The 18,843-nt window shown below is 45.8% G+C and overlaps 1 protein-coding gene across 2 annotated transcripts in view; it reads left to right on the top strand.

The window, feature by feature from the left end:
* The first annotated feature begins 620 nt into the window (after positions 1-620).
* The window catches only part of CHRM4 (cholinergic receptor muscarinic 4), a 48,468-nt gene continuing 30,245 nt past the window's right edge, over positions 621-18,843 (top strand). For both annotated transcript variants that reach the window (XR_014001161.1, XM_081165175.1), the window contains exon 1: positions 621-1,244. Coding sequence is in view for 1 of the 2 variants with exons in the window: in XM_081165175.1 (XP_081021301.1) it covers positions 1,130-1,244 (115 nt within the window). In the remaining variant the exon portion in view is untranslated. The remainder of the gene's footprint in view (positions 1,245-18,843) is intronic.

The following is an 18,843-nucleotide window of genomic DNA, read 5'->3' on the forward strand; positions in this document are numbered from 1 at the left end:
CGTGTATTACTTCACTTCCTTAAAAATGCAATAAACGAACCTTGCTGCGTCTGGGGCCTTTTTCTGCAGAATGGGACGTTGAACTTCTGCCCCCAAGTCCTACAGTGAGGGCTCTCTTCACGCCAACAGCCTCAAAACCCAGCCAAGGAGAGATGAGGAAACATTGAGAGCGACGTTAGCAAACCTCTCCTCGCTGCTCAGCTGCGTGGTGGGGCTCGTTTGCGCGCCCCGCTCCGCGAGGAGCTGTCCAGTGCTGAATCGCCTGTCGGGCGCTTTAGCCTTTCTGGTCCTGAAAGCACCCGGACGTGGAACTGGCAGGGCGCTTTCTTCCAAAATAACAACGAGCCTCCCTAAGGCTTCCAAAACAGACACGCTTCGCTCCACCGGAGTTGGCAAATTGCTCTGAGCTCAGGCGAGCCGACGGAGCCACCCCGGCCCTCTGTTTAATCAGGGCTTAACCGGCTTTCTCAATTTCCTCTCCAGCTCACGGACGTGAAAGCTTTCCTCCCAACAGCCTTTGTCCCCAACTCATCTCCGTTTAAACAGACGTGAACCGGCGTCCTTTCCAGGTCGCGCTCATTCAAGCTTTTCCTACTGCCAGGGCGGAGCGCGGGGAGGCTTCTCCAGGTCGCCTCGCTCCGGTGGCTGGCTGGGGAGACCCCTCTGACCCGAGGAGATAGTGGAGATAGTGTGCCGAGTGAGTGGTGAGACGGATGACCTCGTGGGTGTCTTCCCTGGTCTCTCCACTCCCCGCCCCTGTTTTCCAGCGGCGGCCCCAGTTCCCAGGCTGAAGGGGAACAATAAAGAGGAGGAAAAGTAGCGCTCGCAGCGCCCTAATGATTGGATGAGGCGCCATTACATCATTTTCCCCCTTTCCTGGGCTGCCTCGCTGATTTTCTTGCATTGGGGAGAAAAGTGCGCGCGAGCTAGTTAGTAGGAGCGGGAAGCACATCTGGGGAAGAGGGAGGACTGGGTGCCCGCACCACACACACACACACACACACACACACACACACACACACACACACACGCCCTCCCCCAGAGCGGTGGCCAGCGGCTTGCCCGCTTCCCAGCCCCAGGTGGTCAGAGAGGAGTTTGGAGAGCGGGAAGATGCTCCGGAGAACGTCCCATGAAGCAGATCCTGGAGGGCGAGGGCTCCTCCGTCTCCTCTGATCCGCGCCTGCCGCCCAAGTGCGGGGAAATGGGTTTTGAGAACGCCACGGACAAGCGGTGGGGCATGGCTGGTAAGTTTCACTCGCGGAGAGCGGGCTCTTGCCTTGGGATCGGGGCCTCTGGGAATGCCTTTACCCCTTTAGCGTGCGAAAGGGTCCGAGCTGGCTTTTGTGTGATCTCGACCCCCCGCACCCAAACCCCGGGGAGCAAACGAGTTAACCAGATTGAGAGACGGGCATCCGTTTGGGTCGAGCATCCGTTTCCCTGCTGCCTTCTCTGTCCGGTAGGAACCACTGGGGCGCCACGGGGTCCTCCAGCGACCTCTGCTCCGGAGCAAGGACACTCCGGGTACTACTTAAGGCACACTGAGAAGGGGCAAGGTTGGCACGTGGGATCTAAGGAGAAGCGAAAACCAAAGAAACACAACCCACCCCCAGCCTCTGGGAAGGGGGGTGACATCCAGGAGGCGAACATCTGTGGGGAGGGGGAGCACGCGGTTGTGTTCCCTCAAACTTTGCGTTGAGGGACGATCTGGAGCAAATGGAATCACCTTTCTTCATTGCTCCCCCACAAACTTTCCTGAGGTCCATTTGTCTGCAACGTCTATTGCGCGGCTTCTTCTGCTTCATTATTTCTCTAAGCGTGGTGATTGTAATAACACCCACGAGAAAACCTGGTGCAGGTTGGATGGATTTACCCCTCTCAAATTGGGAATTGTAGAAAGAGTATCTGGGATTCCTACCATCTGCCCCCAACTCTTGCCTTTGCTCTGGACCAAACGTCCCGCAGCACCGTGATACGTCTGACAGTGGGGTTCACTCACAGCAGTGAATGTAAGGCAGTAGGATGGAGGGATGGACACCAAGGGCTGAGTTCGAACCAGGACCTACCACATGTTTTGAAGCAATGAGTGAGAGGGCGAGAGTTTCTGTGCGAGTGCAGAGTTCATTTAGTTCACTGCTAGAAAGACACCTCCTTCCCCACCCCCAAATAAATATCTGGAGCGATGGGGTGCAGGTTCAAGGTGAGAGGTCTGAGCCGCTCGGCTGGCTTGAACCACTTGATAAATATGAATGATAAAGAACAATCCTCTCTCTTTTTTTTTTTTTTTTTATAAAATTTTTATTGGTTTTTCAGAATTTTTAAAGACAAACAAACACAGAAAGAACAAACATACATGTATAAATTCATAACATATTTTCATAAACCTCTTTTCTGGGACTTCCCCATACCTCCCCTTTCTGCATCCCAATGTCCAAAGTTTTGTAGCAACTCCCAATTGTTACTTTTCAACCTCTGTCATCTTAGTCCTCTCTATGTTCTGATCTTATATCACTGTATCCCTTTGTTTCTAAAAACCACAGCACATTAACATTCATTAAGTTTATAGTAGTCCTTAAGGTAACTTTTAAATTTTCTCCATTCTTCTTCCACCGTCTCTTTTCGTTGGTCACGGATTCTGCCTGTCATCTCAGCCAATGTCATATAGTCCATCACTTTCATCTGCCATTCTTCCAGAGTGGGTAGATAAAGAACAATCCTCTCTCTCCCCAATGGGGACGAGGGGCAGTTATCCTGCCCTTGTTCCACCCACTGCCCTCCTGCCTTCACAGTCCTGCGTTCTCCCAGAGAGAAAAAGCTCTGAGGCAGAGCCCCACGTTCGGGGAGTTGTGGCATCGAATTGCCCTTGTGGCAAAGCCACCTGGCTGTGGAAGTTGCGGGAGGATTAACCTGACTTCAGATCCAGCTCCTTTGATTCTGCTGGCTGCAGCATTCCAGGAGCAGGATTCAGGATTATGCAAATGTGGATCGTCCCTCTTGGCTAAACGCGTGCTAATTAGGGGATGAAGAGTTGCAGGGCTTTGTCCCTTTCTCCTTGGTCCTTCAGTGGGCTGGAACTGTGGGGATGCGGGGGTGGGGGGCCTTTGGTCCCTGCCCCACGCACCAATAAAAATGGAACTGATAAGAGGGACGGCTGTGGGTGAGATGTGACCGTGGTGGAGTTGGTTGTAGCTCACTTAATGCAGGCGCTCCAGTTGCTCTGTAACCAAGGCTAGATGGTGGCGAAGTGTAGGTTCTGTCCCATGTTACCAACGGTGACTGTGACTTGATTACTGCTTGCACATTTGCCATCTGTTTACTCGGCACTTTATCCATGAGCAGAAGCAAACTAGGACCCTGCCCCATGGTAGAGCATGAGCCTCTTAATCTCAGGGTTGTGGGTTTGAGCCCCACATTGGGCTAAAGATTCCTGCATTGCAGGGGGTTGGAATAGATGACCCTTGTGGTCTCTTCCAACTCTACGGTTCTGTACTCGAACTTTCAACAGTACAGGGGCAACATAAGGGAGAGAGGGAGAAATAAGGTTCATGGTGAGAGGCGAGGCATGGTAGGGGAAGGGTTGGTAAAGGGTGAATGTTAGCAAAGTTGTTTTAGATGAAGGACACATACAAGGATGTGATGTGGCATACTCTGTCCTGTTGGGAGTGACCACTGTTCTGGTGACAAGTGTGCGAGAATGTCAATATATGTGCCTGTGAATGATACATTTTGATAGGACAGTAACTGCGGAGTGGAATCAGGATAAACTCTGAGTCCAGTTTAGGCAGAGTGATTGCTAGGATCTCTGGATGAATTTGCAAGAGTGATGGGGGGGGGTTAGTGGTGGAAATGAATCCCCACTAATAGGATACCAACAGGACAGCTTTGCTAGCACCCTGCATTTCAAAAACAAACAAAAGTTGACCCCTGGAACTCAACAGATTGACTCATAAATTGTGAAATTTACAGCACAATTCTATACATCTATTCTTTACTTAGTAAAGTTCAATGTAAGTTGCTGTAGCCTGAAGGACATGCAATATGGACTACTTCCCCTTGCCTTTGCTCCCAAATGACTTGGAGGCATGCTTCTTTTCAAGAATTTCATCAATCCCAGCAGTAATTCCCCTTCTTTGAACTGCATCCATTTATTTTAATGTAGCTTTTGATCCCACCCATCCATGTGGCATTGCCCAGAAGCCCTTTCTTTTCGTTTTGCTCTATACATTGCAGGGTATAAAATGACTCAGAGCAGTGCTGGATAAACAAACAAGACAGAAGTATAACATGATGTTCTAGCTATCACTGTGCTCTCATTGCTGCGCTCCTGTTTAAACAGTGGCTTAATTTGGTGTAATGCTTACATTGTTCATTTCGAGGGCAGACCCATTATGCAAAGGTTGAATTTAGTGACATGAGAGCAAGCACCTCTTGGTATCCGGGCATCAAAGCAGGCACCTGCCTTTCTGTCCTCTTTGCCAAAGAGAGGTCTTTTCCCAGCAGCAAACTGCCTGGATCTCAGTGGTTAATTTCCAAATGAATACCTGCCTCCGAAAGTCTGTAAGTAAATGATGTGGGTCATGATGTACAAAGTGAACGGGTTGGTGAAAGTGAATCAGGTCCCATGTTGCAATCTGATTGAGTTAGATAAGTCACAACTATTCAGATAAAATAATACAAAAACACCTGGCGTCTCCCTCTCCTATTTGCGCTGGGGAAAATTGAAAACACATTTTTCTTATTAACGAAATGCCATGTGCATGCAAAAATAAGTGTCCGTGTGATGCTCATCTAGAAGATATTTATGTACGGTTGGGCTAATTAAAGATAAATGGAACCTTGACTTACCAGAAATAACCCAGATTTGATGATGTTTCAAATAGCATGGTTTGTTTTTTTTAAATAGGGGAAAAAACAATGGTTGTTACATGTTGAAGTCAAGATGGTTCAACTTTTTCAGTGCATGTGCTGAACTGGTATTTCCTGAACTCTGGATTTGCATATGGTTCAAGGCATCTGAAAATATACATTGAACCAGAATGTGGGGGTTGGAGAGGCAACTTTAATGTACTGGACCATTCTGAAGCTTGGTTTAACCATTGCAAATGTCAACTCCAGCATGTTACAAGTGCTACAGCCAAATGACGGTCTGCCCTTCAAATGCTGGAAAGGCAGCAGGGATGAGGAACCTATTGCTTTCCAGATGTTGTTGGACTGCAGCTCATATCATCCCATGCTGGCCGGGGCCAATGGGAGCTGGAGTCCAACAACACCTGGAAAGCAATAGGTTCCCTGCCCCTGATTTGCAGCCTCCTGACCAGTCACAGTTCATACAGAGCATATTGCTTTCATACATGCATATACTGCTTGATTGCAAGAAAAATACTCAAAGCCGTTTATCTGCACCAGATACTTATTTTGGTTTTATACTGTTGTGGCTTCTCATAAACAATCCTGGGAAGTGTGATTAGGAGAAGTTGTGGAGAAGTTTCCATTATCTATTTCTAGCCCCCTGCACAGAAAGGCGGATCCCAAAGTTCTTTGGGGAAAACACTGCTAAGCCAATAAAAACCTGGTGTGTGTGCCTGTAACTTACAACGTTTACACAGCTCATGCTGATTGCAAGAACAAAGAGGAGGCTCCTATGTCAGGGAAAACGGCCACTAGGAGTTCTAGCTTTGCAGGAATAGGGATGGTCCCTCTCGGGGCAGGTGGGGAATTCGTCCTCCAGCTTAGTGAAACGCACCCATTGTCAAAGGAAGACCTATTGACAAAGAAAGGGATGCCAGTCCCATTCTGGGAATATCATGTCTGTTTCCGTGAGAGGCTCCAAATATGCTGTCTAATTGGTAGCTTCTTATAAGGTAGTTAGTTAGGTAATTAGTGTGGAAGTCAGTAGGGCATAAAACTCATGCCAGCAGTGGAAAAGGGTGGCTACCTGCAGGTAAGGATGGGAGGACGGACACTCTTGAAGTTAAGCATATGCCTTCTAATACATGGATCAAGCCAGAAAGGCACAGCCTCGGAATGCCCTGCTGTAAGATTTTGGTGGCATTTAGAAGCACGGCTCTTGAACAGAAACATATGTCACGTGGAGGAGTTAATATTGCCATGAAAAGTGCTCCTGGCATTGGCTTTCTTTGTCTGACTTACAGTTCACAAAGTCTATACAAACTGACAGAAGATCCAGACAGTCACAGAATGATCTTGAGGGAATATAACATTTAAGGGGTTTGATGCATGGGTGCTGTGGAGGCTGGCTCTGTGAAAACGAGGGCTAATGCAATACACTTAATAGCTTTCCTTGGTTTAGATGTATACTGACCTCAATGGGCAACCGTGGTTTCCTTTAACTACAATTCCTTTTTAATCTAAATTTAGAAATGACGTATCGTTGGCGTGGTTCAGTAGAAAAGGGCAGTGTTTTCATGCTAAAACATGCCACCTGCTGCAGTCTATTAATCTGTTCAATTAAGTTATCTGAGGGTCTTGAGACTTCCAATTTAATTGACAGGAATGGGATGGGCTAGTTCTTGCTTGCAGTTTGTTCCCTTGCAATGCAGGGTCAAAAGCAACACATCATTAATATAAGGCATTTGAATTATCTGCAGAGTGTGCATGTGGAGGGGAGGAATAAGGCATAAGTCAAACTTTGCATGAACATAGAAGCTGTTCACACAAATGACAGTTTATGGATCAAGCCGCTTCTGCATGTAAGAACAGGGAAGGGTTTTCATGTGTTACTGAAAAAAAGTCTTCCGTTCAATTTCAGCCTAAAGAAAGCAGGTTGGTGGTGAAAACTTCTGCACCCTCTTTCATGAATTTTATTTTTTTACAAAAGCAGTGCTGTTATGGATAACTAACTGGGGCCTTGTTGGTGGGCTTTTGGCTGCCTAGGATTGCTGTGTGTCTCAGCTGCAGATTGAGCTTTCCTAGCTTGTTGTCCATAAGCAACTTTGGAACTTTCAATACAAACTAGAAAGTCCATTGTTCCGAGGCTCCGTTCAGCCACAAACACACTTCAGCAAGGTCATTTCCTTTGCCTTGGTACTGTCCCTTCTCCATGGCTTCCCACTGCCCACTTGTCCTGCTAGCTAGGGATGATGGGATTTGTAGTCCCAAAACGGCTAGAGACCCATGTTTCCAAAACCCTGGCCTAGCTAATAAAGCTTACTGGACATGGGAAACACTTAGAGAGGGATTCCACATAGCACAATGGCAATAATTCTGCCAGATGAAACAATTCCATCCACTTTTCACCTTTGTGCTGCTCTGGGGGCAGCCAATGGCAGGGGGGCACAGAGGGAAGAGGTGAGCGAAGGTCCCCTTGTGTGGTGAAGGTTTTTGTGTGGGCTTCCACCAGTGGGACTTGCTAGCTGATTCAGAACCTTAGTATTTATGAGAAATGTCTTACTTGCCTAATATTACTGTCTAAGGCAGTTGTTGTTAATATATTGTCCACATTTCACCCTAATGCCCCAGGGTGGCTTACAGCCTTAAAGCACAATATCAATAACAACTCAAAACAACATGCAATCCTGAAAGCAAAGACGTGTCCTTAAAACAATCACCCGAGTGTCAAAAGTCAGGATATAATGAACATGCCAGACATGCCTCTTTGGGGAGGGAGTTATCTAGGGCCCAAGGTACGTATACATATGGAAGTCTGTATGTAATTGCCCTAAATTGATCAAGACAATATTGGCTGAGACACAACCAGGGAACCAAAATTGGTGGCAGGGATGAGATCTGGTATTAGCACACCTGCTTAATGACTTTGAAGACTGCCAAAATCCGGCAAATAGCAACCCAACAGTGTGTCCCATTAAGCAATATGAAAAAGGAATGTTTATGTGCAAAACTCATGCTGCAGGCATTTAGAAGTAAGGAAATGCCCCGAATAGGTTCATACCTTTTTCTCTAGCTGTTCTCTATATCAGCTAAAGTGATTTGTCATTTTGAGATATAATCACAAGTATGTGAATAAAATACCATATGTTGTGTGTTGGCAAATAGGTGTTTAGGGCTGAAGAGCAATGTTGGTTGTTTGGCAACCGTGTCGCAACCCTGTAGGAGGATGGTGCACCCCCTTCCCAAGCCCCCCCGAGGAAGCTGCTTGGCCGCAGGTGGCTGATTCAGAGCTACAGCAGGAAGAGCAGCTGGATGTTGCCTGTCAGTGCAGTGCAAAGCACTTCTTCCCTCCAGATGTTTGTGGAGAAGGGGCACCGCTGGATCGCAGCTGGAGATTGTGATTCTTTTACATCTCACCCCAAAGGGATTTTCACTACCATGCAGCCAACTGCTTCTGTACCCCCAATACATTAATACTTCACATTTATCTGTGTCAATTTGATTGCAACAGACAGACGTGGTAAAGAAAGTTGTTTCTTGAAAAGTGAGGCTGTAGCTACATTAGCAGCGCAAAGCATTCTGTGTAGTCACACCATGGGTGTAGCCAGGATTTCTGTTGTGGGGGGCAGGCCTTTGGGGGGGGGCAGAACCGCAGTTAGCTATGTATTTTTATTTATTTTAATTGATTGAGGGGCAGCTGCCCCTCCCTGCCCCCCCTGGCTACGCCCATGAGTCACACATCTACCTTTTTCTTTAGAATTGTTCCCTGGCCTGTCCAGGAGACTTTGCAAATTCATTTTCACCTTACAGAAAGTGGGTTGGTAGTGAAAATGTCTATGCCATGACTGTTCCCACTTTTATTGGTTTTATTTTTATTTTTTACAAAAACAGCATCAGTTGGGATTTTTGTGGCTTTCAGATTCTCAAGGTCTAATTGCTACCCTACATTTGTTATCAGGCCTGTTCATTTGTGACCCAGCAAGCCAAATGCTGCCTGACAATCCGCCAGGGATTTGATAAATCTCCTGCTTTTGTCACCAATCTGGGACTTCTAAAACTGGTCAGTGGGTATGTGTTGAGCACTGGGCAGGCTGTAATCGATGGCTGAAGCACTTATTGAGCTTGGTGGATCATGTCTGCAGGTATATTTATTTACACAAAGGATTTGAAATAATCAGCCCTCACAGCCTCTCTTGCAGGAGTAATGGATAATTGAAAATCATCTGCTTTCTTAAGGGTTTCTTCCAATATACCGTACTTTTTTAAAAAGAAAAAAAAACATCGTCTCAAGAAAGGCTCTGTTCTGCACAGGTCTCATCCTGGTACTACTGAGGGTAATGCCACAGTGCTGCATATCTAATTAGTCAATGCATTAATTCATTGCAAGCCTGGCCATAGCAATTTATCATCCTAGTCCTGTACTGAATGCTCCTGAATGGTAACAATACATTCAGTTAGATGACTCCCTGAACCCTTAATTGACTGGATTTGTTCCTGTCCACTCTGCTTCTCTTGCCATGTCTTTGTGTTTGCTCCTCTGACTGATCCTGTGAGCAGACTCTTGGTTTTTGTTTTTCAAATTACTGTTTGGCTTTTGCCCATGACTTCAAGCCAGGGAATGTGTGGCAAAGCTCCATCCACCTTTTCCCATGATGGGATTAGATACCGAACAGGAGGAACCAAGCTGACACCAATGACAGTGTACAGAGAGTGATTAGCAGAGCCATATCTTAGTTAACCTAATCAGCTTCCTCCTGTAGAAGATTTGCTTTTCCTGCTGAGATGTGTGAGAGGAACCATTTTAGCAACCAGCAAATGGTTCCGTCTTCAGGCAGATATGTTCACAGGAACCTTCTGTACACAGCTATCATGCATATTCTTTACACTTTCCTTGACTGCTGGTCAATGTCTGATTTTTTTTTTTAAAAAAAGCTATGATGTTTACTGACCCCACTAGTTTAACATGACAACTCTCTAGGAGGGCATATGGACTTTCCATGTATGCTGTAGTGCTTTGAGTGTTATGCAAGAAGAAAATCTGAGGGCAATTGCATACATTACCAGAACATTACCAGAGCATTCCTGGATCCCAGTTCTGTCCCCCTGCCAATAATAATTAGAAGTTCCCACATGGTCTTATGTGATTTCGCTATTAAAATGTTGCCTGGATGGCATGGGATCTAGCCATGGGGGAAAGGTGGGTGTCTCTGGGTGCCTTAAAGGCAGGGCATACATTTAAATAATAAACAAATAAACCCCTGTCATTCCAGTATGAACCAGTCCTTGCCACAGCCATCTGTAAGAACAGGGTGCTTGACTAGATAGGCCACTGGCCTGATCCAGCCGGCTCTTATGTTCTTATTAAGCTAGGCAGTTCAACTTTTCATACTAAGTGGGCTGCAAGAGGACATGGAACCTGCGGGTCATAAACTGCCTTGTTGTGAGGGGTGGGTAGTGGGGAAGAAGGCCAAAAGCAAAGGAGCCATGAAGCTCTGGCAAAGTCCTAGAGCCCTCCCACACCCACTCCCAAGCTGGGAAAGCGCTAAATAGGCTTTGGGAAGGAGCCGTGGGGACTCGAGGACCCTGTCAGGGTTATCTAGTCCAACCCCTGCAATATTTTACCCACTATGGGGCTTGAACACACAACCCTGTGATCAAGAGTCTCATGCTCTACCAGTTGAGCTATCCCAGGGATCTTCCAGTGTTAAATGGTAACCCTGGGGGCTAAAACATTTTGAGAGGGCAAATGATTTTGATTTTTTGAGCCTGGATGAACACAGCTACTTGCCTGAAGACCACTGGGGACTTGGTCACAATCCTGTAAAAATGGGCTCTTTTCATTCTGCTGCAATACATCCTCTGTGCAGCAAGCCAATTGTGAAAATATTGCTATTCAGAGTAATCTTCCCCAGCCAGGGCTCTCCAGATATTTTGGACTACAACTCTCATCAGACACCAGGCTGAGGAAAGCTCAACCAAGCTCACTTTAACACCCTTGCTGAAGAACACTTGAAACAAGAAAAAGATAGGATGCAGTTCTTGGGAAGCTGGGTGGGTTTTCTTCACCTCTCAGCCAGTTGTCCTCTTGAGGCCCAGTGGATTAAGGCCTTTTTAGTAGACAAGGACTGCTTCCCCCACTTCCCATCCCCTGCAGTGTATCTGTGAAGAGCACAAGCACCCTGTCACCTGCCCTGTAATTACTCCCTTAGAACCTGGGAGGGAGGAGTTAATCTCTCAGGGCAATTGCGTAGTTGTACGAACAGCTCTGGCTCTGGCATAGCAGCCAAGCTTCTTGTCTCTCAGATAATGCAGAACAGGGCTGCTGGCAGGGGGGATATTGCTACTTACAAAAGGACACTTCTCCAGTGTTTGGAAAGTGATATACACATTCTCCAGATCTATCTTATTGCATCATGTGCAGATACTCTGTGCTCGAGTCCTAGCCTGGGCCTGTCAGCTGCATTGCTGCAATCAACATAATCAGGAAGCAATTGTAGCTTTAATATTTTGGCTTAAGAATTGACTCCCACCCCTCCAAAGCATCTCATTAAACAGCCTTGCTTGATTTTCAAATTAGAACAAAAATGCTGAAAACTTAGAAAAGGGTTCATGCACAGAAAGCAAAGAAGGAAGCACCATCTCCTTCTGGAATGACACAGGTCTCGGTCCTATGCACATTTGCTCAGCTTTAAGTCCCAGTGGATTCATAGGACTGCCTCCTGTACCACTGATGGTTTCAGTTGATGATTAATTAGCTGAAACTAAAATCTGCTTAAAATTGGGGAATACTCAAACTCAATAGCAAAAACACACATGAAATTACTGGTAAAAAAATATGGGGATCCAGGAGAAAAGTGAACTACAAGAAATTTGTGGTTTGGAAATTAGCAAAAAAGTAAATTATCTGGGTATTTGACTCACGACAAAGAATATCAATCTATTCCAGGACAATGACGTCAAGACCTGGAAGGAGATATAAAAAGAATTTGGAGATTTGGAGCAGGCTAAACATCTGCTTTAGGGGAAGAATCTCTACAATAAAAATGAACGTGCTCCCAAAAATGATCTTTCTGTTCCAATCAATTCCAGTGATCGGGGGAGCAAACTGTTTCAAAGATTGACAGAGGGACATCTCAAGATTTATCTGGCAGGATTAAAAACCCAGGATTAAGCACAAACTATTAATTGATGTTAAAGAGAGGGGTTTGTCCCCCACTGCCAGATCTGAAACTGTATCATGAGGTGGCTTGTCTCTCCTGGATCCAGGAATGGTTGACACTACAAAATACTGACTAGAAGGATTCGATAATAGATATGGTTGGCATGCCTATTTAAGATATGAGAAGGTCAAAGTCCACAAAGGCTTCTTGAACCACATAGTTAGGAAATCGTTGTATATGGTGTGGGCTAAGTATAAGGACTTATTAGAGCCCAAAACGCCATGGTGGCTATCCCCGACAGAGGCTTTCTTGGTTAAAAAAATGAGAAGCAATTGGGCAACTTACAAAGATCTATTGGAAGAAAAAGAAAATAGGCTAAAAAAAAATTTAAATGAAGAAATTTGGACCCATTTGACTGATTGGTTACAATATTTCCAACTAAATGAAACATTTCCAAAGGACAAACAGAAAGGTTTTCCACAGAACTTTCAAGACTCGAGAAAGACCTAACCGCCCCTCCCAAAAAAACACCCCGCTCTCTAAAATGTACAGACTTCTCCTTGACTGGGAGATCAAGGAGGAAGAAGTAAAATCAGTAATGGTACAATGGGCCAGAGACTTTGGTTACAATATGTAAATGGAATCATGGGAAAGGTTATGGAGGGAGGACCTGAAATTCACTGCGTGCTATGATTTGAAAGTGAATTTCATAAAAATGCTCTACAGATGTAAAAATGGCCAAAATGTATAAATCCAGGTCAAGCGTTTGTTGGAGATGCAGGGAGGCAGAAGGCATGATGATCCACATGTGGTGGAACTGCAAAAATATAAGGGATTTTTGGGAAACAATGTATAACGAGCTTAAAAAAATGTTTAAATGTTCCTTCCCTAAGAAGCCTGAAGCCTTCGTGCTGGGCATAATGAATAACAAAATTCTGAAAAATTTAAGGAGAATTTTTATGTATGCAATAGCAGCAGCAAGAATTCTAATTGCAAAAGGATGGAAAGGAAATTCTATTCCCTCTAAATTGGATTGGCAGAACAAAATGTTAGAATATGCAGAGCTAGCAAGATCGACAGCAAGATTCCGAGACCATACAGATTCAATAGAGAGTGGAACATTTACAGAGAATACCTAAAAGAACATTGTAAAAACTTAAATTCTTTGGCAGGCCTGGAATGACATCTGCATGAAATAAGCGAACATTACAAAACTAATACAACTGAATAACTTAGGAGAGATAAAGTTAAGTGCGTAGTCAAAAAAGTAATTTAGGAACCACAATGGGGAGGTTGGAAGTCATGTTGGAATTAGTTATGCGTGAACTTAATTTTTTTTTTGTAATAAGTATTGATTTGTGATCATTTTTTATGACTGCTTTGTATTGTTTTGTTTTTAAAATCAATAAAGCATTTAAAATAAAATAAATAAAATAAAATCTGGAGTATAGCTTATACATCAGTTGTTGTGCATTTCTAGCAATGCATACCATCTACTGGTAGCGGGAGCTGCTGGTAAGTTTCCAGGCAGAGAGCTGATGAGCTGGGCTAATGCTAATGATGCACTATCACGGAGGTCACCAACGCAGTGCCTGTGGGCACCAGTGCACCCCTAGAAGATTTTCATGGTGTCTGCCAAGCCATTTGCTCCCCGTGTACCAGATTACCAAAACAATTTGGATTTAAATACTCTGCTTATGCAGTTTCTCTGGCTGCTTGTAGTTCCTTGGTTTGGCACAAGTCCACTTCAACGCTGATTGAGTGGCAGCAGACCTCTGGTTTGGTTGGAGGGCAAAGAGGACCAGTGGTGGTCGAGTTGTGCCTATCTGTGCACGGACTGAGGGGAAAATAGGAAATGTGGAATGAGAGGGCAGCACCAGTCAGTATCAGACAGCAGGGAGCAACATAATTATTTAATTGTAAGAATCTCCCTCTAGAATCCTCAGGCTTCCTGGGATTTACAGCTCTATGGTGTCTCTGTCTGAAAAGCCTTTCAATTCACTCCGTAGTTATAACTTTCTAGAACAGGAGGAGGACAGAGATGGGTGCAAGAAGACTTAGTGGGCTGTGAGGTTTTACATGGGAGACCCAGCTTTAATTGAATCATAACTCTCACTTGTTAGTGGTTTAGTCAGATTTCTATTGGGGGTTTGCATCCACTTGGTGTGTGAAGTGCAATTCCTTAAAATCTCTAAACTGGATTAGGACCCCCACAAAGCCTTGCATCACTATGTTTACCTGTCTATTTCTATGTTTCCCTAGGTCCATGGGCTTTGCAAGAAGTAAGGATGTCCAAAATGCTGCCTGTGGACAGGGGCAGAGGAAGGGGGTGTGATGGAGTGGGCCGCCCCAGGTGTCACCACTGAGGGGGGTGACAAAATGCTGGGCAGCACTCACCGCAGGGCCTGCAGCACGCCTGAGCCACACGTCTCTCTTGGGAGTGATGTGGTGGCTTGGGCACCCGCAGGCTCCACGCTTCCCCAAACGGTCCGCCCACTGCCTCCCCCTCAACTGTTGGATGACTGAGTGGGAGGAGGCAGGCAGATTCCTTGGAGGCCCAGCAGAGCGTCCGGCCCTGCCCACCCCCACCCCTGGGTGCAGGGCACGCACGCTGCCCCAGGTGCCCGATCGACTTGCTCTGCCACTGACTGTGGAGCACTTGACACCCTCTGGATTTTTGTTGTTGTTGTTTTAAAGCGCGGCAGCAGAGGATTGTCTTTAAATGTTAAATGTTGCACTTAAGTTTTTAAAAAATCCTACATTGTTTTACTTTAATAATAAATAAGTAAACCCACAGCTCCTCAGTACTCCTTCAGCAGTCTTCTAGGCAGCCTCATGTTGTAAGGCCTACAAGAGGCCTATGGGGAAATACAAACAAGCGCTGGAGGGGAAAGACCAGTATGAAGCTGAAAGGTATCAAAAAATGTACCTACAACCAAAGATGTCACATGGCTATCTCTTAATTATATTGAGATATGAAAGGGCAAGAGACATTCCCTCAATGAAGGATAATGGAGGAAAGTAAATCCATTTTACTTCCTCCACAAAAAGCCTCCTGACCTATTTGTTTGCACTCTGAAGGGAGCTTCTGTGCCTGGAAATTTCATCCACTTTGGTCAAAGAGGTTTTAGCTGTTTTAAGACCCCATACTATAGTGAACGGGGACCACAGAGCTTCATTTTTATAGAACCGTAGAGTTGGAAGGGACTCCAAGGCTCATCTAATCCAACCCTTTATGCAGAGTGGACCAGAATTCAAATTAAAAGCAGAAAGAGCGTAGAAAAATGTACATACACAATATTAATCTTAGGGCCCATGCACCCCCCCTGTTATCTATCAGCTAAAATGGGGCATGCTATGTTGTAACCCACCATTGGCCATAGGAAGCTGCCTTCAACTACGTCAAACTTTTGTCCATCTAACTCAGTATTGGTTACATCTGGAGCAGCCAATGCGATGTCCTCAAGGTGCTGTTGGGCTTAGGACCTATTGGCCCCAGCCAGCATGGCCAGTGGGCGGAAGTGCTGAGAGTTGTTAACAGTGGATGCCGGTCTATTAGTGCCCCACCAAGCTCAGTCTGCCCTCAACCAGCCTCCGCCTGCTTACCCCCTAAGTTACAATCAGTCCAGGGGATGCCACTGACTGTCAGCTTCTTCCTTAGTCTCCATGTTGCCTTTGTAGAATTAATCAGGGAAGAGGTTAGAGACAAAGCCGGAACTAGGGTTCATCCACACTTGTGCTTGTCCTGTACCAAGAAAGCACAGGTCTGAGCAGTTTTCCGCTTGTCCCAAACTTTCTAGGCATGGATCCAAGTGGTTTTGCCTTTGTTCCACCACTTTCCCCCAGAAAATCCACTATTTATCTATAAATTAGAACGAACAGCAATATGTGGAAAACCCGATTGCTGTTTGCTCCAATTCAGTGCTAAACCATGGGCTTCCCTTAGGGGAAGTAGCAGGGCCAACGGAAGTGTGGATAAACCCTTAGTTGACCTTTCCTATAATTGGCTCTGGCTCCACCCACTTTAGGGACGCGGGTGGTGCTGTGGGTTAAACCATAGAGCCTAGGACTTGCTGATCAGAAGGTTGGCGGTTCGAATCCCTGTGACGGGGTGAGCTCCCGTTGCTCAGTCCCTGCTCCTGCCAACCTAGCAGTTCGAAAGCACGTCAAAGTGCAAGTAGATAAACAGGTACTGCTCTGGCGGGAAGGTAAACGGCGTTTCCGTGTGCTGCTCTGCTTCGCCAGAAGCGGCTTAGTCCTGCTGGCCACATGACCCAGAAGCTGTACGCTGGCTCCCTTGGCCAATAAAGCGAGATGAGGGCCGCAACCTCAGAGTCGGTCATGACTAGACCTAATGGTCAGGGGTCCCTTTACCTTTACCACCCTCTTTGGCCTCCCCGCCTTCTTCCTCACTCATCCAATGGACATCAGCCTCCACAGGAGTTGTAGTCCAACTACAGTGGAGGGTCCCTGTTGGTTGTGACTGGCAGTAGTTCTCCAGGAGTTTTTCCCAGCTCTCCCTGTAGATTCCAGTGTTTGAACCACTGAGCTGTGGCCTTTCCCCAAGGGAATATTTAGATTACTTTGGACTGGAGTGACAAAGTGATATCTGCTTACCAATCTAGTTTAAAGACCTTACAGAATTCACTTTAAAGCTATTCTTAAAGTTAATTAACTAGAAGAGCCTGGTTTCCCAAAGGTTAACTAGATCTTGTCTTATTGAATGTCTTATCTGTCCGCATAAAGCTGAAGGGAGCACACAGATAAACTGCTGGCCTGTTCCAAAGGAAAGATACACAAAGCATTTGCTCATCATGCCCTGACATTAGTCCATTGACTACGTAGTCTGGCTACCCTGCAGCATCTTTTGGAGAAGGCATAGCTTTGCGCAGAGGGAGGAGGCGATACATCTTTGCTAATACAATAGCATTGGCTTCTGGGTGGCATGCAATGCGTGATACAGATCTTGAAAAAACCTGGTACTTTGACGTCTGCACATCGTTAAAGGCTTCAGTCCTAAGCCATTTACACAGAAGTATGCTGCAAAGGGACTGACTTCTGAGTCTTTCTATACTGTACACAATGCTACAACTGGGAAATGAATAGGTAATCAGGCTGTGAAGATTATATTTTTTTAATGTAGATGTAAATGATTGCAAGCCACCCTTGGTGTACAATTCATTTAAAAAACAGCTTTTCAATTCTATGTAGATATTGTTTAGGGAAAGCAGATAGGTCAGTTATACCACAAGATATTTCTTACTCTGATACCTGAGCACTGTATCAATTGCGAAGGATGACCATGTTTCCAGGACACTTTTTCCATTTATAATACACAGCATTGGGGTCCAGTCCTTCCCTTCTCACATCTTCCATGTATTGTAATGGGAATGCTGCATATGAAACACACAGATGTCCCCTTCCGAGCTGACCTAGCTATGCTACCTCTGACAGTTAAGTCCAGTCGCGAATGACTCTGGGGTTGCGGCACTCATCTCGCTTTACAGGCCGAGGGAGCCAGCATTTGTCTGCAGACAGTTTTTCCGGGTCATGTGGCTAGCATGACTAAGACTCTTCTGGTGAAACCAGAGCAGCGCATGGAATCACCATTTACCTTCCCGCTGGAGCAGTACCTATTTATCTACTTGCACTTTGACATAAACTGCTAGGTTGGCAGGAGCTGGGACTGAGCAACGGGAGCTCACCCCGTCGTGGGGATTCGAACTGCCGACATTCCGATCTGCAAGCCCTAGGCTCAGTGCTTTAGACCACAGCACCACCAAGTGATTTACTTAGGCCCATTTATTTCAGTAGTAGATAGGTAGCCGTGTTGGTCTGCCATAGTCAAAATAAAAAAATTCCTTCCAGTAGCACCTTAAAGACCAACTAAGTTAGTTCTTGGTATGAGCTTTCGTGTGCATGCACGAAAGAAGTGTGCATGCACACGAAAGCTCATACCAAGAACTAACTTAGTTGGTCTTTAAGGTGCTACTGGAAGGAATTTTTTTATTTTGTCCATTTATTTCAGTGAGTTTACTTTGAGCCAAATTTGGTTGAATACAGCCCAGTCTCTGTATGGCAGGTGGCCCATGTATGTTATGGGCTATGACTCCCAGCATCTCTGACCATGGACCATGCTGACTGAAGTGGGTGTGAGAGGTAATCCAAAACATCTGGAGGGCACCACATTCATGACTTCTGCAAATATCCCCAGAGTAGATTCTTAAACTCGGAGCCATGGGTTCCAGCCCCACGCTGGGCAAAAAAGATTCCTGCATTGCAGGGCTTGCACCACATGCCCTTCAAGGCTCCTTCCAACTCTATGAGAGTATTATTTTGTGATACTTTTTTTCTGTGAGAACCTCAGTGCCTATTTCATTTCTGTAGCATCTTCATCCACAATTCTCCCGAGCGTCAGCAGCTCTCCATTTTCTCATTGCTTGCTCCTAATGACTATGGTGCTGAGCGTGGGAGGGGATCCTACACGATAGACTGATGGATACAAATGTGCAGGGCAGAGCCTTTGAAAAGGACACTGTGGATAATTGCTTGTGTGCATGAAGACAGAAGTTGCTGTTCTGAGTCCCGGAATCACACGGCACCTTCAATGCCTCCGGGGTTCTAGGAACTACCAGTGAAAGGCTCCACCACTGATAATTAAAATCTGATTTCATTCATGCCAAACCCACACTGGGCAGAAAGTGTGTGTGCTTTTGTGGGGGGGGGGTGTCCTGCAGAAGCCGCTCCGCTAGCAAAGCTTTTGGGTGAACACAGAAATCTGTTTTCACAGATTTAAATGAATTGTTGTTTGAATAGCAAGAAAGGTAAGAACATGAGA

This window comes from Podarcis bocagei (assembly GCF_964188305.1).
Source record: "Podarcis bocagei genome assembly, chromosome: 1".
NCBI classification, from domain to species: domain Eukaryota; kingdom Metazoa; phylum Chordata; class Lepidosauria; order Squamata; family Lacertidae; genus Podarcis; species Podarcis bocagei.